This window comes from Prunus avium, chromosome 6, assembly GCF_965620075.1.
Source record: "Prunus avium chromosome 6, drPruAviu1.hap1.1, whole genome shotgun sequence".
Classification (NCBI taxonomy): domain Eukaryota; kingdom Viridiplantae; phylum Streptophyta; class Magnoliopsida; order Rosales; family Rosaceae; genus Prunus; species Prunus avium.
Window position 1 is genome coordinate 25,183,959 of NC_142289.1, and position 26,096 is coordinate 25,210,054.

At 37.4% G+C, this 26,096-nt stretch overlaps 3 protein-coding genes and 1 pseudogene across 3 annotated transcripts; 2 read left to right on the forward strand and 2 right to left on the reverse strand.

The window, feature by feature from the left end:
- Positions 1 to 2,409: 2,409 nt before the first annotated feature.
- On the reverse strand, positions 2,410 to 10,275 carry LOC148293900 (PHD finger protein MALE MEIOCYTE DEATH 1-like). Its single transcript, XM_088254640.1, has 6 exons — positions 10,217 to 10,275; positions 9,747 to 9,824; positions 7,761 to 7,824; positions 3,793 to 4,079; positions 2,785 to 3,670; positions 2,410 to 2,592 (listed from the first exon to the last, which is right to left on the reverse strand). Exons 1-6 carry the CDS (start codon positions 10,273 to 10,275, stop codon positions 2,410 to 2,412), a joined length of 1,557 nt encoding a protein of 518 aa, XP_088110766.1.
- A 237-nt stretch (positions 10,276 to 10,512) lies between these two features.
- On the reverse strand, positions 10,513 to 15,797 carry LOC148293901 (protein FAR1-RELATED SEQUENCE 5-like; annotated as a pseudogene).
- A 525-nt stretch (positions 15,798 to 16,322) lies between these two features.
- On the forward strand, positions 16,323 to 19,702 carry LOC110766226 (4-hydroxy-tetrahydrodipicolinate reductase 2, chloroplastic-like). The gene is made up of 8 exons (XM_021969513.2): positions 16,323 to 16,695; positions 16,855 to 17,092; positions 17,226 to 17,359; positions 17,453 to 17,527; positions 17,996 to 18,097; positions 18,933 to 19,042; positions 19,132 to 19,219; positions 19,417 to 19,702. Exons 1-8 carry the CDS (start codon positions 16,459 to 16,461, stop codon positions 19,483 to 19,485), a joined length of 1,053 nt encoding a protein of 350 aa, XP_021825205.1. The 5' UTR covers positions 16,323 to 16,458; the 3' UTR covers positions 19,486 to 19,702.
- Positions 19,703 to 20,870: 1,168 nt separating this feature from the next.
- Positions 20,871 to 22,129, forward strand: LOC110766252 (hyccin). Its single transcript, XM_021969545.2, has one exon. It carries the CDS (start codon positions 20,925 to 20,927, stop codon positions 22,002 to 22,004), a length of 1,080 nt encoding a protein of 359 aa, XP_021825237.2. The 5' UTR covers positions 20,871 to 20,924; the 3' UTR covers positions 22,005 to 22,129.
- The last annotated feature ends 3,967 nt before the right edge of the window (positions 22,130 to 26,096 follow it).

Sequence of the window (26,096 nt, forward strand, 5' to 3'; positions counted from 1 at the left end):
TCTATTGAGCATTAAATTGGTGGAGGGATGATGCTAAAAACCAAATCTCCTAACATTATAAAATTTGGCAAGTGAGTCAAATTTTGGTCTGAGAGAGAGAGAGAGAAGTGAACATGATTGACTATAAATGTAGCAAAACGCAAGTCTTCTTAGCTGCAATACTAGTTGTCAAACGCGACATGAAGGTATATGCATTACTTTTTCCTAATTATGCCTTATAATGATAATGAGGTTATGATTTAAGAGGATGCTGCTGTTTGGAATGCACTAGTACTCCTCGATTTAGACATGTTCTTCCTGGTTTCCAGAGATATGATATCGCAAAGCAAGCTGACAGCTTGATCAAACCCAGAAACTACATATTCATCACTTATCCAAACCAGTGCATCTTGTTTGTGCTTCCGTTGTGTTGTTGCATTGTATGGTGGAGACTGTTACTTGAATTTCCCTTTTATTTTCTTTTCTAGGCTAGCAACGGAGGAAGGCAAGTTCGGCAATATTCAGCTTGCAGCCTTCTCTCTCAATCTCCGCAATCTACTACATCAGCCTAACTGTTGTGCTATAGGAAAGACAAGCAGATGCCAAACGAAACGAGACCAGGACCTGAATCATATATGCAGAAGAATAATTCAAAGCTCTTGGTGCTTGCTTGTATTGTATACCATTTTTGTCTTTGTTCCCTAAATCTTGAAAGGAACTTGCATATTCAAATACTGTAATGTCAACAATGAAGTGTGACATTATCTCATAAATGAGACAAATTATCTGTCCAGCTGTCTATGATGCGCAATGGCTTGTTATTAATGTCCAACGGTTTTCATGCGTCATTGCATCCTCTGTCAATTGTACTTTAACAAGTTGAATATAGTAATATTAAGAAGAGTAGGTACACACACAATGCCAATGCTCTGGCTCTATAGAAATTTCCATTAACAAAATGAAAAGCAAAAACAAAACAAAACATTCACTCTCTACAGAGATCGATCATTCCAGAATTCATTGGCTGCACCATATGCTTTCGATCGTCAACCAACTAATGGTTGCATACTTTGCATTCATGCGTAGACTAGATCAAGAGCCAAAATACGAAGGTTTAACAACTTGTGACTAAGGGGTAGTGCTAGTACAATTATAAATATAGCTTGCAACAAATGATCCATTGATGCCTTATATGACAAGGTAACGTAAAATCAAACAACAAACTAGACAACTACAAGATGCATCCTAGCTCGCTAATCCAACATACTCAAGGGTACAGTAAGTATGGACCAATCTTCTAATTAAAAGTACAGAACTGAGTAAGTTTAGTCAATTATGCAATGGCAGTCTCCAAACAAGAATCCTTGCACACTCAGCGACTCCACCATGCCGTTCCTGCCATTAATTAAATCAAATTATGTTAAGACAAATGAGCAGCCTAGCATATTTATGCTGCAAGGAAACAATTTACAAGTGCTTATGCATGCCACACACACATCTGGAAGGCAACAAAGAGGGTATGTGACAATTTAGTAACTTGCAACGAAAACAATAAGGAATGGGATGCTGCATCCAGTTAGCCAGCTACATAGCACATACAAATGTGTTTTGATCAAGGAACATGATGCAACATGATAACAAGTCAACTGATACTAGGTGCTGCAAATTTCTACCCAAGGATCCAAGTAAGTTCCTCAGTATCTACTTTATTCTTCACCTCAAGAAAAAATTTATCGACCACAGTCCTTTCTTGGAATTGAATGTAAGCATATGTTGTGTTAATCTATATACTTATCAATTTTGAGAATGAAGTGTTCAACAACATCAGTAACCATGAAACAAGAATGATTAGAGAAAACTTGAACAATTCAAAAAAAAAAAAAAAAACTAATAAAGTAATCTATTAAAATGAATAGCAAAAAAAACCTATACACTTGAGTTCATGAAAGGTTTCTCCAAGGCTCATTTAACATGACTTCTCATTGAGCATTGAATTGATGGAGGGATGATGCTAAAAACCAAATTCCAAATCTCCTAACATTATAGGATTTGGCAAGTTAATCAAATTTGGTATGTGTGTATGAGAGAGAGAGAGAGAGAGAGAGAGAGAGAGAGAGAGAGAACATGATTGACTATAAATGTAGCAAACTGCACTGTAAGAAATACAAAATTTTCAACAAATCTCAGAGTGGATCAAAATAGTTTCTTCACGACAAATAGGATAGCAAACAAAAATGGGCTAATAATGGAATTCCCCCCTTGTTGTCAACATAATTGATCAACCAGAGACAATTCAAACTTGCTTAAATTTGTAAAAATAATGGTCATTGCAGAATTCATGTTGATCAAAATAGTTTCCACAAATAGGATAGCAAACAAAAATGGGCTAATAATGGAATTCACCCCTCATCAGCATAATTGATCAACCAGTCACAATCCAAACTCGCTTAAATCTGTAAAAATAAAGGTCATTGCCAAATTCTTAAAGGCTTGCAGCAAGGCTCGCTTAATGCTACAAAGTTGGTTAAAGGCCACTACAATAATAAAGCATGTTACAGAGAACATTAACCTCCGTATAAGTAAAAGAGTGCTGCCCAACCCAATACCCCCAGACTGAAGCATAAAACAATTAGAAGATGCTAAAGCAATATCACAAATCTTAATTTCTTGCAGGCATCATCAAATGCATAAAAGCAACTTTTCTTTCAAAACAAACAACCAAACATTGTGAGACAGATAAAGTGTTTAATGAAATTTCAGAACCTCTTACCAATTTTCTCCTCAATGCCTTGGGGCTGAACATACCGAATAAATAAAACCATCATTATTTTCAAGTTTAAAACCATCATTAATGAGGCACTCGATGTGCTTCCATTCCCTGTAGGTATCAAACTGAATCATATTCTCTCCATCATCATCCTTTGCTCCACAGGTACAAGTCACCAACCATCCCCGTCCACCTTCAGCTACATAGTTGCAATCCATGTCTGCACCATCACCCTTCACCCACATATTCTCTTTCAATTCATCCGTTCCCTCTCCTTCCATTTCGGTGATGGTGAAATTGGAGAATGCATGATATGTATCTTGAATTAAACGAGTAACTTGACCCTTTAAATCAGCCACATCATTTATGTGGAGTGTGGTACACTCGCAACCAACCATTCCCGGCAACTCATTGTCATCTGCATCTCTCACCACAAATGTAACTGTTAAACGTTCAACTGACATTTGCCTCAACGGGATTTCCTTGCAAAAGACTTTGCAATTCAAGATGGTTTGGATGTGATTTTTCCTCCTCATTAAAACCTCATCATACACCGTCCACAAATCTTTATTTAGATCCGTTTTCTTTTGGCCTCTCGCGCCACACCTCATCTGCAGCATGAAAGATAATAAATCTCTCATGCACTCTAGAGGAGTAAGGGACATCTTGAATTTTTCTACAATTTCTTCAACCTCAGTCAATGGAAGAGACGCAAGGGACTCAATAGCGCTCGTGTAGGTATCTCTCGACACCCTATAGCTTCCACGTAGAAAAGTGTATCCCCACCTCCCAAACCAAGTACTACCAAAAGCCACACTAAACAGCAATCTCGTCTCCATGGCCTCCTCGCATGTCTTACGGAGATCGTATATCAATGTGATATGCCTAAATGCTTTACATGCTTCATCACGAACAGTTATTTTCCTATAAATCACAAAAACAGATTCAATTCATATGTTTTATATATAACAAAAATATGAAACAACTAATATAAAACTAATAATTAGCTCGCTTGAAAATAAAGGCAAAGTAAATCCCATATATGCATGATGTCTCGACCAGGGATGTAAGCAGAACCCCCATAAATCCCATTGATACATATGAGGTGGCAAATCCCGTTGATGTGGAGCAATCCATGTAAAAGGTGTGTCCGATCTTTAAAAAAGTAATCATCCTTGTCAAAAGGATTGTCCAATTGCTCCCCAGATTCATAATCTGCTGGAATTACAAAGTGATACTTGCTCTTCGAGACGAGATTGTTGTTGCATCCTGAGTAGTTGCAGTAGATGCAAAACGAATCTTCTTCGGATTTATGTCTTGAATCATCCACTACCTCTTTGAGAACGAAGAGTGGAATTGTCCTCTTAACACATCCTTCCTTGTGAACGAACTCTCATTTCCATTCACGCCCTTCTTGGACAACATCACAGTCCTCCACAAAATCCTCAATACTCAACTTGAATGAATCCAACAAGGGTTTTCGGATGACACTTTTTGACTTGAAATTGCAATTGTCGAAGGTGATATGTGAAATTTGGGTAGTCATTCTCCTATACAAAACCACATGAAAAAAAAACACAAAACTAAATCAAATAGCTAATTATAAATAAGATAAGTCATAATACATGAGCAATATAAACTGACTCACTAAATAAACCGTATAAAATTGTTAAAGAAAAAATTGGAGAAAGACAAATGAGTAATGTAAACCAATAAATCAACTAGCTAAATAAATACTTTAACAAGTAACAATTATCAAAGAAAACGTTTACACAAGGAACACAAGTAAGGAGGCAAGCAATAAATACCAACAAATTCACATAAAAATGCTCCCAGATATGTATGCTTTGCTCAAAACTAATGACAAAGAAAGTAAAATAACATAGTTTATTTAGATCCATGCATTTTGCAAGACTAGCGAGAAAAAAAAACTCAAAAGCAAAAAATTGAACTAGAGCTTAAACCAAAAGAAAGAAACAACCGAAAGAAGAAGGGAACTAGGGTTTAGGAGCCCAAATCTGAAAATCAATAAATAAATACAAAACCACATGAAAAAATACCACAAAAAAACTATATCAAATAGCTAATTATAAATGAGATAAGTCATAATACATGAGCAATATAAACTGACTAGCTAAATAAACCGTATAAAATTGTGATAGAAAAAAGTGAGCAATGTAAACCAATAAATCAACTAGCTAAATAAATACTACAAGTAACAATTATCAAAGAAAACGTTTACACAAGGAACACAGGTAGGGAGGCCAGCAAAAAATACCAACAAATTCACACAAAAATACTCTCAAATATGTATGCTTTGCTCAAAAGTAATGACAAAGAAAGTGAAAGAACATATATAGTTTATTTAAATCCGTGCATTTTGTGAGACTAGTGAGAAAAAAAAAACTCAGAAATGCAAAAAATTAAACTAGAGCTTAAACCAAAAGAAGAAGAAGGGAACTACTGTCAGCGAAACATTAGCTAAATAAATACAAAACCACATGAAAAAAAAAAACCACAAAACTAGAGATTATGGGCTGAAGTTAGTGATAGGACCCGCCCTGAACTCCTCGGAATTCGAGACGAATCCCGTGGTATTTCCGGCATCTTATAGATGCCGGGCCCACTTACTAAAGACACAAGACTTTCTGCCGAAATTTCGGCAGCGTCATCCCTGAAAATTGGACATTTCTCAAATTTCTCAACCTATTAAAAACACAATTTATCCACAACTGGCAACATGCACAAGTTAACATTCAAGCAGTTTGCATACTAGGCCTCCGGCCTTTCAATTAAAAGCTAATATGGGCAACATCAGAGCAAATCTAAGAGTTTCGATTTACAAATGATAAAAAGTTTAACAGAACAGAAACGAAACCAAGCTTATTCTACTGAAGCTCGAGGTTTGAAAGCTCAGGGCTCGGCTCTGCTGCTCAGCTTAGTCAACTACTGTCTGCGGGGCGCAAAACAGAAAACGTGTGAGTGGACAAAAACAAAGTTTGATTTAGTTTGCAAAACAACATACTAACCCCACCGTTTGGAAAATAATGCCAAAACATGCAACTAATACCGTATCTATTAATCATTGTGAACTCAACATGTTGTCACTTTCCTGAGAACATATGATCAAATCCAAACCCAAATCCTTTTGACTCCAACCTAAAAGTTCCCGAAAGCAATGACTTCCAAATGACATATGTGAGAATTATTTTAGAATATTTCACTTATACATTTATCCATATATACTGAGATTAATAGTTAAGTAAATCTATATAATACGATAGCATATACTATATAAGTACGTACCTCAAATACCGTAAGCAGTGGCGGATCCAGGAATTTTCCTTGCAGGGGTCAACGTCTAAAGACAAAAAATTCTATACAAAATGTACCACTCTCGTATTTTATGTCAAATTTTCAATATAAGAAAGTACTATATTACCAAGATATTAATGATAGCGACTTTCGATTATAATTCTTTTAGCCGCTTTGACAGAGGGCTTGTTTCCAAGAAATATATTTGTAAATTGTAATAGGTCCTTCGACTCGTGGGAAAATGTTAGACAAAACAAATGATTTGGCCCAGGATAAACACAACTTGGTTTTATAGATTAATTCAGGAATTTTTTTTTTTTTCCGTCTTTAGCTTTTTCTGTTAAACTCATCAAACTCCAGGGTTCGATTCTAAGAGGTCAACATATACAAGTCAGGTAAGGTTTACTTAAGTTGTTTGCAAAGCAGATAAGAAATTCTGGATCTACCATAAAAGCCATACTTAATGGCTGTGCTACCGTGTCATGGCCACCATGGATGATGCATATAAAACAATGGAGAGGGCAGAACCAAGCAGAAAAGTGATGATCTTGGCTTCTTTGCAAGCTGATGCTAAAAGGTATATGTATGCAAACTGATTGCCGTCTGTCTAAGAATACATATGGTGAAATCAAACACGTGGCTGAGATTGATCCTTTGTGTCACTAGCAACAGCCTCATTAGTGCTTCGATCCTGCAGATTTGGATAATTTTTGTGCTGAGCCAGGTGACGTTCATGCAATTGATTGTACTTTCTTTTATCGAGCTGCTGTGCTGCTTGTAAGTTTCTTTTTCTTTTTTTTAAAAAAACTGAGCCAAAACGACGTCATTTTAGCCAGGCTTTTTTAATAAAAAAAAAACTTAAGTGGAACGACGTCGTTTTGAAGTCACGAAAAAAAAAATTGAAGCGCTGGGCGCTGCGCAGCAAGCTTCTTGCTTGCTCCTGGCTATGGCTGCTCCCTCTTTGGGGCATTTCATCAAACACCTTCTAGGCACTTGCAGGGGTCAAGTTCTTGGCCTCCTATGGTGGACTCCGGGCTTGCGGGGGTCAATTGACCCCCCTTGCCCCTATGTGGATTCGCCACTGACCGTAAGTATACTTATATATATAAGTATCACACCAATTTGAGTACCGGGAAAAACAGTCCAATGGGGGGATTGTTTGGCTAGTCCGTAGGGTTTCAAGTTTCTACCCTGTGTCTAGGGATGAGCGATCCAACCCGGGGACGAACACTCTACATCACACACGCCGGAAGTTCCAACACAACCAAACACTAAGTCCTACGCGCGTAGACAACTTCATCACATGCTAGATCATCCAACGCCACATGTGATAAGCTAACAACAAAACCATATATGCCCATATGTTGGATAACCCAACGCCACGTGTGGGTACCATAACCAAAGGAGGGTACTTAGCATGGTGTAATCCTTTATTCACATAGCGAAGTAATAAAGTACCCGAACTCGTATTTATTTATTGCCCAAACATATAATCACATGATGAATAATCATTTTTCAACTTATATAATTCAAATTCCGAAAAATCATAACTTCAATTCCGAAAAATCATAACTTCAATTATCAAGATAGCAGAAAAAATTCATAATTGAACGATATATATATATATATCCATTCCAAAGTCATAAAAATCCATTTTTGATGCAAGACCATCTAACCAATCAAAATAATGTCCACTCACAAGTAGTCCCACGCTGCTTGACGCTGAGAGGGTCCCGCCTGCTATGTACGTGTGGTCGGAGTACCTATTTCAGAATATGAATACGAAATTAATATTAAATGCTTTGAACGAGAACTTTAAATTAAAATCCTAGTTTCTCGGGTTTCAAGTATAAGCACGAGGAACGAGACATTCCTAAAGTCCAATCACGTGTTTCGAATGTTGGAAATAGCCTCGGAAGACGCTCGGTCAACCGATCCGGAAGTTCCTATGAGTTCCACAAGGTTTACTAAGCATGTCTTGCAAGTTTGGTCCGAATTGAACGGTCGGATCGCTCAAGATCCTATGATCGGACGGTTATCGTTTAATGCAAACTTTAAGTTATTGAATCGGAACATCCGGGGCTCCGATTCATGATCCGCGAATTCCTACACGATCCTAGGGAAGCCTAGATCAACATATATTAAATTGGAGTCGATATGAAGGTCTGAATATATCGAACCCGGATAACGCCTAATATGCAATATCCAATTGACGATCAAACGGTAACCAAATTCAAATCCGAGCATACCATCGTGCTCAGGACGAAATGGGGATCATTTTAGGATCGAGAGGGACACCAAAACAGTGCCCATGCATGGGCAGCGCGTGGGTGTCCAAAGCGATTCTGGCGATCAAAAAATCTTAAAACTGCCAGTCAAAACTTATACCTACATGATCAGGACATTGAGTGGAGCAACTTTTTTTTCTTGGACCAACCCCAAAAAGTAACGGGAAGTCGCCGGAATCGAGGGCCGAAACTGGCCAATACTTCTATTTCTTATCTGATAACCAAAACGCAGAAATTGATCATAAACGCCAAAACGCAGAATCCAATGGCTGTGCTGGTTGTTGGCGGTAGAGATCGGGTGGGATGGAGAAAGAAGGTGGAGGCAGCGGTGGGGCCAAAACGCCAACTGACTGTTTCAAAATATCGGGGGGAAGGGGGGAGGGAGACACAGAGAGAGAGAGAAGAGAGAGAGAGAGAAATTCATATTTTATTAAACCCTTTTCGAAAAAATTACGGTTATGCCACTACATTTATTTGGATTGTAACTTTTTCATTACAACTTCGATTCAAGCCCACTATGTGTTTACGGACTCGTCTCGGCACGATCTACATAATGGTGCCATTCATTTCCCTAAATCCTTCTAGATTAAAAAGTGACCAAAATTGTAATTTCATATTTTATGAAATTAATTAAATTCACGAATAATTATATTTTGGGTCGGGATGTTACAACCTTCCCCTTTTATAAAAATTTCATCCTCGAAATTTACACACCTGCCATTTGAAGAGATAAGGGTACTTGGCCTGCATCTACACCTCAGGTTCCCAAGTAGCTTCTTCAATAGTTTGACTCCTCCATAACACCTTCACTACTAGAATGGATCTGTAGCACAAAACCTATTCCTTTATTTCTAGAATTTGCACTGGTTGCTCCTCATACGTCAAATCTTCTCTCAACTCCGTGGGTTGATGTTCCAGGATATGAAAAGGATCAGGCACGTACTTCTGTAACATGGATACATGAAACACGTCATGAATCCGAAATAATTCTGAAGGTAAGGCAAGTCGGTAGGCAACGGGTCCAATGTGTTCTGTGATTTCGTAAGGTCCGATATAACGAGGACTTGACTTCCCACGTTTTCCGAACCTCATCACACCCTTCCAAGGAGATAGCTTCAAGAACATCCAATCCCCAACTGCAAACTCAAGATCCTTGGATCTGTTGTCCGCATAACTCTTCTGTCAATCTTGTGCGGTCTTCAACTTTTCTCGGATCATCTTCACTTTTTCAGTTGTTGCTTGGATACTTTCTACTTTCTCTAATTTTTTGTCACCCACCTCATTCCAATGTATTGGAGTTCTACACTGCCTCTCATACAAGGCTTCATACGGGGCCATTTTAATGCTAGAATGATAACTGTTGTTATATGCAAATTCCACCAAGGCAAGATGATTACCCCAACCATCCTTCAGTTGCATCACTCAAGATCTCAACATGTCCTCCAATATCTGAATCGTTCTTTCTGACTGTCCATCTGTTTGTGGATGAAAAGTCGTACTAAACCGTAACTTAGTACACATAGCATCATGTAGACACTTCCAAAATCGTGATGTAAACCTAGCATTCTTGTCCGACATAATGGACATGGGTGCTCTATGCAATCTCACTATCTCATACACAAAGAGCTTTGCCAGTTTCGTCAAGGAATAAGTTTCTTTTATATGTAGGAAGTGGGCGAATTTGGTGAGTCGGTCAACTATCATCCAAATTCCGTCGTACCCTCTTTAAGTACGTGGAAGTTTGAAAACAAAGTCCATTGTAATATGCTCCCACTTCCATTCAGGGATCGGAAGTGGCTGCATAAGTCCAGATGGTCTCTGTCGCTCCATTTTCACTTGTTGGCAAATCAAATATCTGCTCACATACCTAGCAATGTTACCCTTCATATGCAGCCGCAAGTAGTACTTACGTAGAGTTCGATACATCTTAGTATTACCCAGGTGCATAGAATAGGTTGAAAGTGAGCTTCCACCATGATTTGTCTCTTCAAGTCGTCGTTCTTGGGTGTACAAAGACGAGTTCTAGTTACCAAGGCTCCATATTCTCTTATTGCATAATCCGTCCGTGTACCATTCTCTACTTCCAATCTTATCATGCAGAGAGTAGGATCCTCCAATTGGGCTGCAATCACCCGCTCAACCAGAATAGGCCTCACATGCAAACTAGCGAGTATTCCTCCATGTTGACTCATTCCCAATTCTACTCCATCCTTCCGCAGTTCCACGAAGATAGGCCATTCTGAGACGAGCTACACTTCCACTAGTCTTCCTACTTAGAGCATCTGCCACAACATTCGCTCGGCTAGGATGGTACTCAATCGTACAATCATAATCCTTTATCAACTCCAGCCAACACCGTTGTCTCATATTCAACTCCTTTTGAGTGAAAAAGTACTTGAGGCTTTTATGATCAGTGAAGATCTGACACGTCTCACCATACAAGTAGTGTCGCCAGATTTTGAGGGCGAACACCACTGCAGCAAGCTCTAAGTCATGAGTAGGGTAATTCTTCTCATGTTTCTTGAGTTGCCTCGAGGCATAAGCAATCACCCGATCATGTTGCATCAAAACACATCCCAAGCCTTGCAATGATGCATCACTGTAGATCACAAAGTTTCCCGTGTTATTCGGAAGAGTCAAAACAGGTGTGGTGGTTAACTGCTTCTTTAGCTCCTGAAAACTCTGTTTGCACTCCTCTGTCCACACAAACTTAACTCATTTCCTCGTTAACCATGTTAGAGGTGCTGCTATCGAAGAGAACCCTTCCACAATCGACGATAGTAGCAACCCCAGAAAACTCCGTACTTCTGTCTCAAGAATTTTAAAAATAAAAATTTCCATAATTTATAGGAAGATTTGGGTATAAGATTTTTAAAAACAAAAAATGAAACAAAAACTCAGACTAGCCGTTGGACCACTTTACACCAAAAAAAAAAAAAAAAAAAAAAACAATGGAACTAGTTGTTGAGAGCTTCTAGCCATTGGTCAAATTATTAAAATTAAAAATTAAAAATGGTCAGCAACCATTTTTCGGGCAAGTAGATATGTTGCAGTCGCAAGGGGCGTCACCAACAACACTTAAGGGCTGGCATCTTTTCCTTCTGTGGTCTCACTAAGTTTCAAGGGTTTCAACCATGTACCTGCATTTAGGTTCAGCTCAAGCATTTAGGGCCTCAAATTTGGACCACTACAGCTGGTTTTTTTACATGGATTTCTATTTATTGGAGCCCAAAGGTGGTGCAACCCCCCTTAGAGCCCCTTGAGCCATAATGGGTCCTCATTCGCCCATGACGCGCACTTGCCCACATACTTGCCAACCAAACCAAATGTAAGCGGGGTCCACTAGTCACAAAATGAATAAAAAAACTTGATTCTTGTACTGTTACATGATCCAAAGGTTGTTGGTGATTTCAATATTTTATGAGAATATATCTACAGTCCAGTTTGAAACACAAGAAATGTCTTTTTTTTATTATTTATTTATAGGGAAATAGCCCAAAATGCCACCAATTTTTTAGTTTTAAGTGGAAATACCAAGCCTCCCCAAAAATTTTGCAAATACCACATATAAATATATATTTATTGTCCACTTATTGCCCACATAACACTTTTTCTGAAATTTAGTTCTCTCTCACTCTCTATTCTCTCTCTCACTCACTCTCTCTCTCTCTCTCTCTCTCTCTCGTGCAGTTGTATCTGTTCTGAATTGTCCCCATCTCTCTGTTGTGAATCTGGAAACCCCCCTATCGACCCCATCTTCTAGGTAAGTCTTTTGAATAACGTAAGGTCGCAGCTGCTTGCAACCTTGAAGCTCTACTCCATTGTTGACCTCCAATAGGTATTCTTGATGGTCATTTTCTTAGTCTCTGTGGAATTTTATGAAATTGGTTTAATTTTGATTGCTTGGGTTGCTGTGAAATTGATTTTATTTTAATTGCTTTGGGTAATGTTTTTTGAATCTTCATGCTCCTTGATCTGGGTTTTTACCAAATGCATTTAGATTGCTCTGGATATGTGAATCTTGAAACTTGGGATTTTCCATTTGATGTAGTAGATTTGTATAATCTGATTGTGATGAATCCGTGTTCAGTGTTGTGTTAGTGTTGTTTTAGTGCTGTTATATTGCTATTGTATTGCTGTTGTATTGCTGTTGTATTGTCATTGTATTGCCTGGTTATTGTGGTTGTATTGCAGTGATTTGGTCGTGGCTTCAAATGTGTTAATGAAATGTTGTTTTGTCATGGTAAAAAATGGAGACAATTGTTCTTCTGGTTTGCTACAATGAAAAATGGGTAACCTCATAGAAGATGTGCAAATACGAAGGGGGTGACTCAAAAGGCTTAATAGTACCACAGACCATCACATTTGCTGAACTGTTGGATCGTGTGCATCAGATTGGTAATACAAACAACATGGAAGACAAGGTTTGCTTAAAGTTCTCAGTTTTGGTGGCCTCGAATGAGTGGAAGCACATAAAGGTGGATCCATTTCAACATTATAACTCTTGGCCCCAACACTTTTTAGGTTCAACAAATACAATAAGAAAATACGATGAAGCTATATGGTAATAAACAAACAAAGATGAAATTAATAATGAATTTATACAATGCCTGTGAAAATTTTGATAGAGGTGTTGGAACAACTTTTGTAGTAGGAATGCATATTGAATCAACACTACTTGAATGGTGCAATTCTATTTTTCGACTCCTTCTCTTCTTTGTCAGCTTCTCCAAAGCATTTTTTGGCCTTTTAGAACTACCAACAACTCTTTCTTTAACTTTGATTCCTCTAACTTTAATGATGTCATCATCAACATTGATACACTCATTCAACTCAGATCTACTATTAATTATTGGTGAGATCACTTTAGATGTTTCTTGACTTGATTTTTCTTTCAAACATGCATCCACCTCTTCAAATGTCTGGTTCAATCGCCGTATAACAATTTCATACACCTTACCACCCCTTGCTGCCCTCATTGCTAATTGAGTATGCAACCGACACAACTCTCTATAACGTCTTACAATTTCTGCCTTAGGGTCATTTGGACTTGAAAAAGAATTAATTTTGACACTCATAGCATTCACATTTTTTGTCCATCTCTTCAAGATGTAATGAGCTGGGATACTTTTAACATTTCTTGTAGAAAGCACCTTCAAGGCATGTGCACATAAGATTCCTGCAAACTCAAACTTCTTACAACTACATAAAGTTACATTATTTGTTGAGTCAAATGTAACTGTATGGTGCCAATTCTTCCCATACAGGATAACTTCATACTTGTTGATTGTACCTATCTCACCATTGAACTGCAAAGTACAATCATAAGCCTTACATAGCTCATCTTGAAACACTTTAAACACTTTTGGTGTATATACATTTGTTGCATACTTCAACATTTTTACGGGAAATGACAATGTTGGGGAAATTTGACTTGCTTTAAATTCAGCTTTCAACTCTTCGTAACGACGATCTTCGACCAACCTTTGGAAGTGTTGAAAAAATTTGAGCAAGTCATATTTGTAACTAACATGCTTTTTTATACAACTATTCATGCTTTCACTCTGCTTGGTAGTAGTAATATCTGCACAAAGTTTGTCGCCCATAAACTAACGCCCATTTCTCCCTTATTTTAAACATGCGACTCAACCAATCATTGCTCATGAGAGTATATTTTTCAAGCATACTATTCCAAGCATTTAGAAAATTATCTTCATCCTCATAATCATATATGCAACTGCTAAAATCTTTGCTAAAATCTTTGAACTTCTCAAAAACACAGCTAAAGTGTTTGGCTGCATTATGATATATGTGCCAAATACATAAACGATGAGATGTTTCTGGCTATTTTAAAGCTAATGCTGCAGATATCGCTGCATCTTGGTCTGTAAGAATGTTCTTTGGCTTTTTTCCATACACAGCCTTCACAAAAGTATCAAACAACCACGTAAAAGTTTGAATTGTCTCATCATATAATAATGCAGCACCAAATATAATAGTTTTATGGTGGTCGACACCAACAAACATTGCAAAAGGTCTTCTTTATTTTTTCTATAGGTAGTGTCAAAACATAGTACATCACCAAAATAATCATAATCCACCGTCATCCTCGCATCAATCCAAAAAATATTGGTGATCAAATCATCTTCATCCACTTGTATAGCATAAAAAAATTAGGATCATTCAATTGCATTTGTTGCAGATACTCTAACACACCACCTGTATCTCCTAACTTCATTTCTCTTGTTCGTTTTGAATGTAAATAGTTCCTGTAATCATCAGGAATAGATCCAAGACTTTCCCGACCACCAGCTTGTCTACTTAAAATTCAAGAGCTACTTTGGGAGCAATTCCTGAACTATCAGTCATATGAACTTCAGCTATGTGTGCAAGAGTGATCTTCCTATGAGACCTAAACAAATGAGTCTTAGACGGACTTGTAGTCACATGGTTATGTTCATAAACAAATTCTATGACACGATACTTCTCATTCAAATGACAACTAATTTTCATCCTTGCTAAACATCCACATCTTGGCTCAGCGTGATGATACTTCACATTAGAAATACGCTTATCAATTTCACGCTAAGTGAACAAAAAGCCTGTCTCTCAACTGACCACTTTTGAATTTGTGACATCTACTTCTTCTAATACTAAAATCAATATTGTATGCATATGCGTTGTAAAATTTAAAAGCCAAGTCTTCTGTCTCAAACTCTATCCCAATCACAGGAATCAGTTGCTTTCGAATGCTAGAATTAACCAAGTCTATTTTTTCGTTACCTTTCATAGCTTGTGATTACTCTTCGTTGCTTTCATCTTCTGAAATATTCAAGTCAGGGCTTGTTTCACCTTCTCCATCTTCCATGCATTTATTTTCCAGATTCATGTCCTTCAAAAATTGAATCAAACAAAATTTATACATCTAAAATATCTTCCATAACAATAAAAAATTACAATTGATTCAATAAAAATTCAACATAGCTAAGTACTGTACAATCATACATATATGTTCATATTAGTTATTGATGAAACTAGAAAATGGACGTAGATGAAAACCAAAACAACGAGCTCCAATCCCTTATATTTAATATCAGAAAAAGTAAATCAAAACACGCAAAGTATCGGAAAAATTGTAAAAGAAAAATCAATATATTTTATATAAATTGTTATTGTAGATGAAAACAAAAAGGGAAAGAAGATTGAAACCAAATGGATTTGATTCAAATGAATTGCATATTGGGTTTATGATTGTCGCAAGTTATATGGTTATACGTTTCTCATATGATGGCTAAAAAACCAACAGTCAAAAAGCAGAAGAAAAAGAATTATGAAGAGCAGAGCGTGACTTACCTGATGAACCAGCAGCCAACGAGCGAATTAGAAAAACGAACCATATGCAGGGTCGGAGTTTCACAAAGTGGAGACGATGAAGCGGTTGAGTTTTGCAGTGCAAAGAAGATGTAGGGGTTGAAGTCTGATTGCATGTACTGTAAAAGATAAAGCGGCGTGCAAACGTGTTTTTGTCAAACTTGTATTCTAATATAATATATTTTAATTCTTTCAATTAAAGAAAAAAAAGGCTAAAAGAGAGTTAACATAACTAAACTCCTGTTAAGTTGTGTGCCACATGTCGCAAAACTAAGGGGGAAACAGGGGCATATAAAATTTGGTAATAGGAAAATTGGACTCCTTTTTGTATTTTCTTTTGATGTATATGGTTTGGACGTTCTGTTTTTGTAAATGTACTTTTCTCTTTTGAAAATATGATAAAACGATAAACTATCCAAAACAGCCCAAAAAAGGAAAATAAAAGAAAATAACATTTTAGAACTCTAATCAATTCTGTTAAAATCTATGATAATATTCTAACAAACACCATTAAAATCAATTTAGCAATTTAGTCAAACTCTGTGAAGTTTATAGAAATCAATTCAAATTAGATTGAACTTTATAACTTTATAACCACATTGAACTCTTCTAAAATCTTAATTGAACATAGACCCCTCCTTAACTTATTAAATTGGTTCCACCCCCTAGCAGCGACGCGCTCTGAGTTTTTATCCTAAAACCCTAAACCCCAAATAATCTGCCTTCAGACTCCGTACAATGGCGTCCACGCTCAAACTACCAGCCAATTGTGTCGTTGTTCAGCAACAGAGGCGGGCAGTCTTAGCTAGAGCGGGAACCAGTAGATTAGATGCTACTGGTTTCAATTGGAAGCAAAGAGTTTCATCATCATCATCATCGGCTATGAATATGATCCCAAAGATGTCAATTTCAGCCATACCCAATCAAAGTCTTGAGAAGTCTTTGCCCAAGAACAAGATTGACATCCCTATCATGGTATTTTGTTGTATCTTTCTGTTTCTAGTAGCTACATTGCTTGCTGGGTTCATAATTTCAGTTCTTATAATGAGTCAGCGAAAATTTCAAATGTGGATGTATGGATTATTGTAATTGCTGCTGCGAAATTCATGAATTTGTGTTCAATTTGTCGAACAGGTAAACTCATGTAGTGGGAAAATGGGGAAGGCCATTATACAAGCAGCAGATTCTGCAGGACTCAGTGTGGTTCCCGCATCATTTGGCTCTGCCGAGGAATCGGGGCAAACCTTCCAAGTTGGCGCAAACGAGATTCTGATCCATGGTCCTGATGAAAGAGAAAGAACCCTTGCATCTCTTCTCGAGAAGTATCCCAATTTGATTGTGGTGGACTTCACTGTGCCTTCGGCAGTAAATGGTAAATAAATAACACAGGTTTGGAACTCTATTTTGACTTATTTTTGCTTAAAATCTTTTCCATTGCATGGTTAGTAAATATTGTAGCTGGCTTTGTGTCTTCATTCATTTGGATATTTTTCTATCGTGTTCAGATAATGCAGAACTATATTGCAAAGTTGGAGTGCCATTTGTGATGGGAACAACCGGTGGAGACAGGGATCGGTTGTACAAGACTGTAGAAGACTCACAAGTCTATGCAGTAATATCCCCACAAATGGGAAAACAGGTGCTCAGAATTTTGTGCTTTAATGTTTTCTATTATTGTTTACTACTGTGGGGGCTTACCTTCCATATCCTAATAGTCGTTTGGTATGAATAGGTTGTGGCATTTCTTGCAGCCATGGAAATTATGGCCGAGCAATTCCCTGGAGCTTTCTCTGGGTATTCCTTACAGGTATTCACTTTTTTCTTGTAATTTGTTACAAATGAAAACTATAGAAGTAGAGAGAGTCTAATTATTTGACCAAGTTCATATTTCAGTATATTGACATTCATTTATCTGGTGTGCTATATTTTTCTTTTTTTATCATAACTAGCATTTATCTTATCCTTCCTATCTATGAAACCTGCATTTCTTTCCCTTCCAAATGAACTCTGAACGAAGAAAAGGATTGTTTTTCTAGCGGTATCTTTTTATTCAATGGATTAGTGTTCATTTTTCTAGCGATTCATTTTTCTGTTTTCAGTTTCTGCGTGCTTTTCCCCTCCCTTGAATTGCATAAACTAATCTTGCAACTCTGCACACTTTTGTTCATTGTTAATATCTTTGAAAACAGCAAAATGTTATAAATTTTCAAGGTGCTTGTTTTCTATGCCTTATTCATGTTGCTTGATGCGGCTTAATCATGTTTTTAAATTTCAGGTTATGGAATCCCATCAAGCAAGTAAAGTTGACACATCTGGAACTGCAAAGGCTGTTATTTCTTGCTTCCAGAAGTTGGGTGTGTCCTTTGATATGGAGCAGGTATGCTACAGGATACATAGTTAATTATACCTTCGGATAATTAGAAATGGTTAACCATAGCATCTGTTTTTCTCATCCTTTTCCCCTGCGTTCCTCACTTTTTGTTTGTTCATCTGAAGCTATTCAATGTGGCCATTAACTTGAGTACCTTTATGTCTGGCAAGGATATTGCGAATGATAACGTTATAGCTGCATTTCACTACTTGTGTTTGGGATACATGCATTTTAATAGGTGCAGACATAAAGAAGAAATAATGGCATTGATGCAGGACAACGAGGGATAAGTGTAGAAAAGATTGATTCTAGTTTGACATTAAATCTTTGAAGGCTGTAAGATTGTAGTGAGACAGAACAACAATGCTTTTATGAAACGAGGAGAGAAAATTATAAGGAAAGGATAGAAACTACTAGAACCACAGAAGTAGGGTTCCAGGAATCACACCTAGAGGCCTTAGGCATGACACTTAGGCGGGTTGCATCACACAAACCAAGAAAGAAGCAATTCTCCAACTGAAAGCAGATTAGTAACAGTGGTGGCTGTATGTATTTATATTAGTACAAGATGAGATACATGAATTCAAATTTCAAAACAGTTACACCATTGTACGAGCTAACCAACCAGAAATCAAGGAATTAAATCTAAGACAGAGAAATTCAAAACAACAATAGAAGCAGTCACAAAGTTTCAAATATTTTGATGTAAATCTTATCAGTAACAACCTGTCTGGGTTGATTATCAGGCCAGTCCCCTTACATGAAATACCAAATACTTAGAAAGTTTTATATAATCCTTCAGCATTTCATTTTTATCTTCAATCTTTGACAATTTTATCAGGTCCAATTGATCCGGGATTCCCAGCAACAATTAGAGATGGTGGGAGTTCCAGAGGAGCATTTGTCTGGTCATGCATTTCATATGTATCATCTGAGTTCACCTGATGAAACGTAATACGGAATATTCCCACTCTCTCGCTCTCTCTCTCAAATTAGTTTTAATTCTATTCCATTGACTTAATTCCCCCTCATTTTTGCAGAGTTTCTTTTGAGTTTCAGCATAATGTTTGTGGTAGATCAATATATGCAGAGGGCACAATTGATTCTGTAATTTTCCTTGCTAAGAAGGTGTTTAAGCTTTTCCATCTCTCTTTTATTCTACTACTTGTTACAGTGCTTATAATGGTTAAATTCTTACTAAAATTACTATCTGATATCGATTATTTGGCAAGAATACTGTTAACATACATTTGTTTGTTTAGTTATAGTACTTGTAGGATAATGCACTCCTTCATTTTCTGATATGATATCTTGCATCGATGCAGGTTCATTCGAAGGCAGAGAAGCGGTTGTACAATATGATAGATGTCCTGCGAGAGGGTAACATGCGATGATAGTTGGCTTTGTACGAAGGACGTTGTCTGTATTAGTCTATTTATTAGCTTACAACAGTTAAGATTCTGGTTGAGTAAGATAGGGATGTAAGTTTCGGATTAGCAATTTCAACCTTATCTATGTTCTGTTGTTATTTTCCTTCCAGCTTGTGTTTAGAGCATTAAAATTTGTAGTTTCGTCGAAGGAAATAAAGAGTTTATCTATTTAAACCTCACACTTTTCTTTGTTCACCCAAATCCTTAAATCATTAAGCTCTTAAGTTTTATTATTGTGTAAAAAGATAAAAAAGGTCATCCAACTTAACACTTTACTCTAGTACATCTACACACATTATACACCCCACCGCTCTTCATATTAAGTTTTAGAAAAATACAAACTCCTCAACACCCTATTGTCAGATTACTCTTTTCTTTCAATTCAACAAACCTACTACACTCTCATCTTCTCTTCACAAACCCTAAATACGGCAAATCATAATCAAATAAACAAATCAGAAATAATAATAATAATAATCATAATCAAATAAACAAAACTGGAGGGGAAAAAAACCAGACCTTGAATGCGAAGCAAAGAAACAATGCCTACCTAAGCCTTTGATTGATACATAATCTGGAAATTGCCGCATGGGTTTGCTTTGTTGAAGAAGAAACTAAAAAAAATTTAAAAAATTTAATAAAAAAATAATTTTGCTGCACATCTGACAAAAGTGTTTTTTATCTCTTTTAAGTAATGTGAGGTTGAGGTGAACATAGAGTGGTGAGAGGCAAAATAGCGATGTGTGAAGTTGATGAGTTTTTTATTTTATTTTTTATGCTAGGTGTATATTTAGGGGTAGTTTGGGAAGATAGTGAGGTTTTCTTAGAAATTATGAAAATTTGATTAGAAGTTAGGGTGAATTTAGAATATGGGATGAACAAAGAGAAGTACGGAGTTTAAATAGAAAAACTCGAAATAAAAATATAACAAGCTTTAGCGATAAATTAGAAGGCCCAATTGAAATTATAGGCCAACAGAAACTTAATAGAGAAGCAAACGCAACCTTGATGGTGTGGCATTTATTAGGACATAAAATTTCTGAAATTTGTTAGAACCCAACCCAAACCGACTGGTGAGATATACAGAGCCTTTCCTCTCTCTCTCTCATATACAAAATTCTTAACTGGCTCACATGGTGGTTGATAAATGTTGTTGACACATACATCAGTCCCTCTTTTTTTTTTTTTGTTTTTTTTTTTTTGATTTTCAGTTCCAGTGGATAAATATTTCTTAATTTTATTTGAAGGGTGTTCGCCTGTTCCTCCTCCCCAATTATCGGCCAAAAAAGAACATAAAAAAGGAAACTTCCCCCTCAATTATCTCCTCTGACCATATAGATCACATCTGTTTTAACCTACTTTGAAACGTTCCTCATTTAATTTCTCTCTCTCTCTCTCAAGCAATGTCCAACGACCCCTCCACTTCAACCCTAGAAGATTATCAAGACACCATCAATTCCACCATCACCCCAACCCCAACAACTACCACTTCAGCCTCAGCTTCATCACATAACTCATCCCTCTCCAAATCCCAATCAGCAATCCAATCCCTCTCAACCATTCTCCCCTCTCTCCCTCCTTCCATCTCCTCCTCCTCTAACCCCGCCCGCTCCCTCCTCCATGACCACCACACAGCCTCCCACATCTCCTCCCTTCTCCGCCAACCCGACTCCGGCGCAGGCGACAACAACCTCTGCCGCTGGCTCTACGACACCTTCCAATCCTCCGATCCCGACCTCCAACTCCTCGTCCTTCGCTTCCTTCCCATCATCGCAGGCATCTACATCTCCCGTGTCGCCCTACGGGTACCCCTAGCCGGCTTTGAGGCTGTCCTCTTAGCCCTCTACGCCCACGAAACCGCAACACGTTCTGGCCACTCCATAACCGTCAGTGTCCCCGACTTGTCTCATCCCAATCTCTACCATGAAACCAAAGCACCCACTAAAAACAACTCCACAGGCCTAAACTTGGCTGTCATATCTCCAAGTTTGGAACCCTGCGGTACAGTGAGGTCCACAAGGAGGGCTAGGATTGTTGGGGTTGCACTGGAGTTGTACTACAGCAAGATACATGAAATGCCCGTGCAGTCAAAGATCGAATTTTGCGAGTTTTGTAGGGATTGGGCTGGCCAAGACGGCGAAATGTACAAGGAGATGACTGGTAGTAGCTGTAGCAGTAGTAGTGAACGCAAAGAAGAGGATGGAAATGGAGAAAAGGTGGGAAGCATTCCTTTGCCATGGGAATTGATGCAACCGGTTTTCAGGATTTTGGGTCACTGCCTTTTGTGTCCAAACCAAAACAAGGAGTTGGTTGATAAGAGCAGTGAGGCTTGTAGGAGTTTGTATGCCAGGTCTATGCATGATATCAATCCCAAGGCTATTTTGGCCACTGGGAGTCTTCTTAGGCTCACTAAGCAAGCATTGGACTCTAACGACGATATTGATCGAACTGAGATTCCTAAATCTCGAGTTATTAGTATCTAGGTTCTCATTCTCCTCCTGATAATCTCTTTATTTTCTCATGTCAATAAATTATAAGTTGAGTTATAATAAATTATAAGTTAATTTTTAAAACTTTATTCTAAGACAATATGAAATCCCAAGTTTATTTCCCCCATCCAAATGCACCGTTATAGTCCTATGTACTTTATTCTCTCTTGTAGGGTTTTGATCAGTGTTTCAATCTATACATATATATATTGAGCTGACTTGGTGGACCACAACAAGATTGATCAGTGTTTCTTATAATCAATTCTTACATGTTTTGGGTTCCTTGTAATTATATTTGTTGATGTGTTCTTTTTTATTTATTTATATAATTCTTGTAATTATATTGAAATGATTGTTGATTTGTTGATGTGTTAATTTTTTTTTTTTTTTGAAGTCATCTTCTAACCTTTACCTACGCTACCTCCTCTCCTGCAGTATCTCTATATATTTTCAGCAATTCCATTTTCCCTTAATCAGTTTTGGAATTTCGATGCAAGTATATATGATAATACGTATATTAATGTTGATTGACGTCACATATTTACATTGATGTAAACACCTCCAAGCATCTCTATTATCTATAAAGGCATCAAAAATTGTACCATGGTGAGTTACCCCATTGCACATTGCAATAAAAGCGTGTCGTTTGCCAAATATTCGGGGTCGAAACTCCAACTAGTTTCTTGACCGTCTGCCAGAATTTGCAAGCCAAGATCATTGTCTGCAGATTTGCAGTGAATGTTCATGCTTCGCCCGCCCCCTAGCTTGTTGGTAATCCGGACAGTCACTCTTGGCCATGGCCACTGATAAACACATAATTATTACAATTTCTATCCCTAATCTATATTTGTTAGTACTTTGTTTTAATGAATTTTGCACCAATTAGAATGTTCTTTTACATTTTACAAATCCATTTGCACTTCATTGAAATAAAGGCTAATTCAGTTGAATTTTCTATTAGGTAGCTCTCTCTTTGCAAGCAGCCCAAGGAGAGAAAAGAAATGAAGCCCAAACTCCAGTCTATTTTCGGCAGTCAGCTTGCAAGGCCCAAAACGTATACTTGCACTACTCAGATGGGAATGCATTCTTCATGAAAGTTGTTCCAATGGGTGTCTATTATAACATATCCAAATTTGAGCCCCATTGGATACGTATTGAAACCTGTGGCCTTCCTACACCAGGCCTGGTTTAGAGGAATTCGTTTTTCCAGCAACACATGTGCAGCAGCAAAATAACTTTATTTGTCACATCCCGGGATCGGCTCCGCCGTAGCACGATATTGTCCGCTTTAGGCCCCCCTCTCTGCCTTCACGGTTTTGTTTTTGGGAGCTCACGAGCAACTTCCCAGTGGGTCACCCATCCTAGGATTGCTCTAGCCCCCAATTCGCTTAACTTCGGAGTTCCCATGACTCCGAAGCCAGTTAGCTCCCAAAAGGCCTCGTGCTAGATGGATGCAGGCATGTACATATAAGGCACATCAACCCCCTCTCCGTTGGTCGATGTGGGATCTTACATTATTAGCTAGCAATAAAGACTAGCAACACATGGGTTGGCAGCAAATAAAGAGCCAGACCTCCATGCTAAAAGAAGAATGGGCAGCACCATGTGTGCAGCTGCCAACATGTGAAGATGATGATTATGTTGATACTTTAGTTGCTTTCCTTCCTCTATAAATAGAAGGTAATGCAAAGAGAATGAGAGTAGAATTGTAGAGCAGATTTTAGTAGAATAGAGTGCAGATTTTGTGCAATTCTTAGGCACCAAAAGGAGAGGAAAAATGGCAATATAATTGGAGAGAACCTCGGGGAGCCATGAGGCAAGGAACCAAGGGGTTGATGATGCAATTTTTCCTTCTCCTCTTTGTTCTTAATTCTTATCTTGTATTGTTATTTTATTTATGTCTAGTTAAACTTTGTTAATGATGAAATACCATTATGAAATGAAGTTCTAGTTCTCAACTTTCAATTCCCAACTATTATATTCTTCAATGTTTATAATTTCACATTCACATGATTAATAGGTTAATTTTCTTTTCACCACTTCTATCATGTATTTGTGGTAGCTAGTTAGGAATACAAGTTAATCTATTAATGCATCCTTGATTTTGTATTACTAATATACAATTTTCTTTGATCCCTTGTAGTTAAACAATATTTTTCACATAGGATAACTTAGAATTTGTAATTATGAAGGGAAAAGGAATTTACATAAGATTCATAAAAATGCATGCTTAATTGATATATCTTGAGAAAGTAGTAAATTGATTTCTTGATTGCTACTTCGTGGGAATTGTTAGAGTTTATAGAATAATGGTATGGAATCTAAAACCTTAGTGTTTCCCTATTTTAGTTTATTTGCATTTTCAATTCTTTGCTTTATTTCTTTTTCTTTTTCAACTTTGAATTAACTTGGGTTGGGTTTGTTTTCCATCTTTTTCACGCACTCCCTGTGGGTACGACCTCGCACTTACACACGCTTATTCTACAAACGATTCGTGCGCTTGCGAGTTTTATAAATTTGAAACATGCACCTTCGGGTGGCCAACAGCCACCTGCAAGCTTTGTTGGCAAAGCAAAAATAAAATAAATATTATAAAATTGTTTATAGTTTTTATTTTCATAAATACTGTACTCAATATGAAATACAAAGGTAGTGAAATGAAGACTGTGCAAGGCCGCAGTTTTTGTATGAAGCTTTCGAGTATGCTCATGTTATTTATTGAAATCTTCGTTTGTTCGTTATTTTTGTTGTTTATTACGTACCTATCTGTGAGTTATATGTTTTGCAACTTAATTCTCAACATGTTTAAGAATACCAAGCTAATTTACTTTTTTTGTTTGAATTATCAACAGTAACATCTGGTCCTTTTGGCATAATTTAATTTTTACATTATAACCATACATTTGTGTAGTTATCACTCTTGAATTAGTTAGTCTACGAGCTATGAAACTTTTTAATGTTTTCCATGAAACCCATGATGAAGGCAAAGCGTATATGATGATGCAGATGATGCATTCCACTTCATCTATTTTGAGAAAAAGATGATAGAATATTGCATTTATAATTGAGGCACAAAGGTCGTCAGCTACAACAGCCGGTACAAATACAAATAGCCACACAAGGTTATTACAAATACAGAAGCATAGTAACCACACAGGTTACTACAATTCCACTTCATCTTAGCAAAGGGATATGGCGCATTGGGTAGCACTACAAAAAAAAGTGGCAACAACTATCATTATTTGGTGACATTTGGTGACTGTTGTGGGGGTTACTAAAGGCTTTAGTCACTAAAAAAAGCCAAAAAGGTGACTAAAAGCACTTTTAGTCATCAAAAAAGTCAAAAAAGGTAACTAATTCCTTTTGTCAAGACCACAGATGTAACCAAATAATGGTGACTGTTGCCATTTTTTTACTAGTGTAGATATCCAATCATATAAAACAAAGCAGGATATGTCAATGAAAAACTATGCATAGCTCACATGCATTCATATTTAGTATGTACTATAGGACATCTCTAGGAAGCCTAACAAACCCCAAAAGCGTCCTCAGCCACAAGGCTTGCATTGCAACAGCAGCAAGTGGAGAAAGTAGTTCATCTTCTTGCTTCACACTCATCGCGACGTCTCTTAGTTTTATGAGCATCTTCTTCCTCTACTCTCTGTTCTGCCGACACGACACGACATGAGATTTTAATTTCTCAGCATCTTGGGCATACAGCAGGCTGATCCCACACTTCTTCGTCTTCACCTGGAGATGGTAAACGGGCCTGTAGGGGAGATCATTCATATCCATTTGGAAGTCTGCAGGAAAAAACGGATCCTTGTACAAGTCTACAGGAAGATACTGATCCATTTGGTAGAAGTCAAATGAGGTATCAGTGACACGGTTGCCTGTTAGGGGAGAAGTTTGTTGGTACTATACACACAAACAAGTGATCCGAATCGAAATCAAATAAAGTCATTGCTTTCTGTATACTTAATAGGATACCCATACTCAGCAAAGGCATCACCATTGCATTCAAAGCCAACACAACATCATCTACTTTATATTTGGGTCTACAATTAAGCGCCAAACACCATGTAG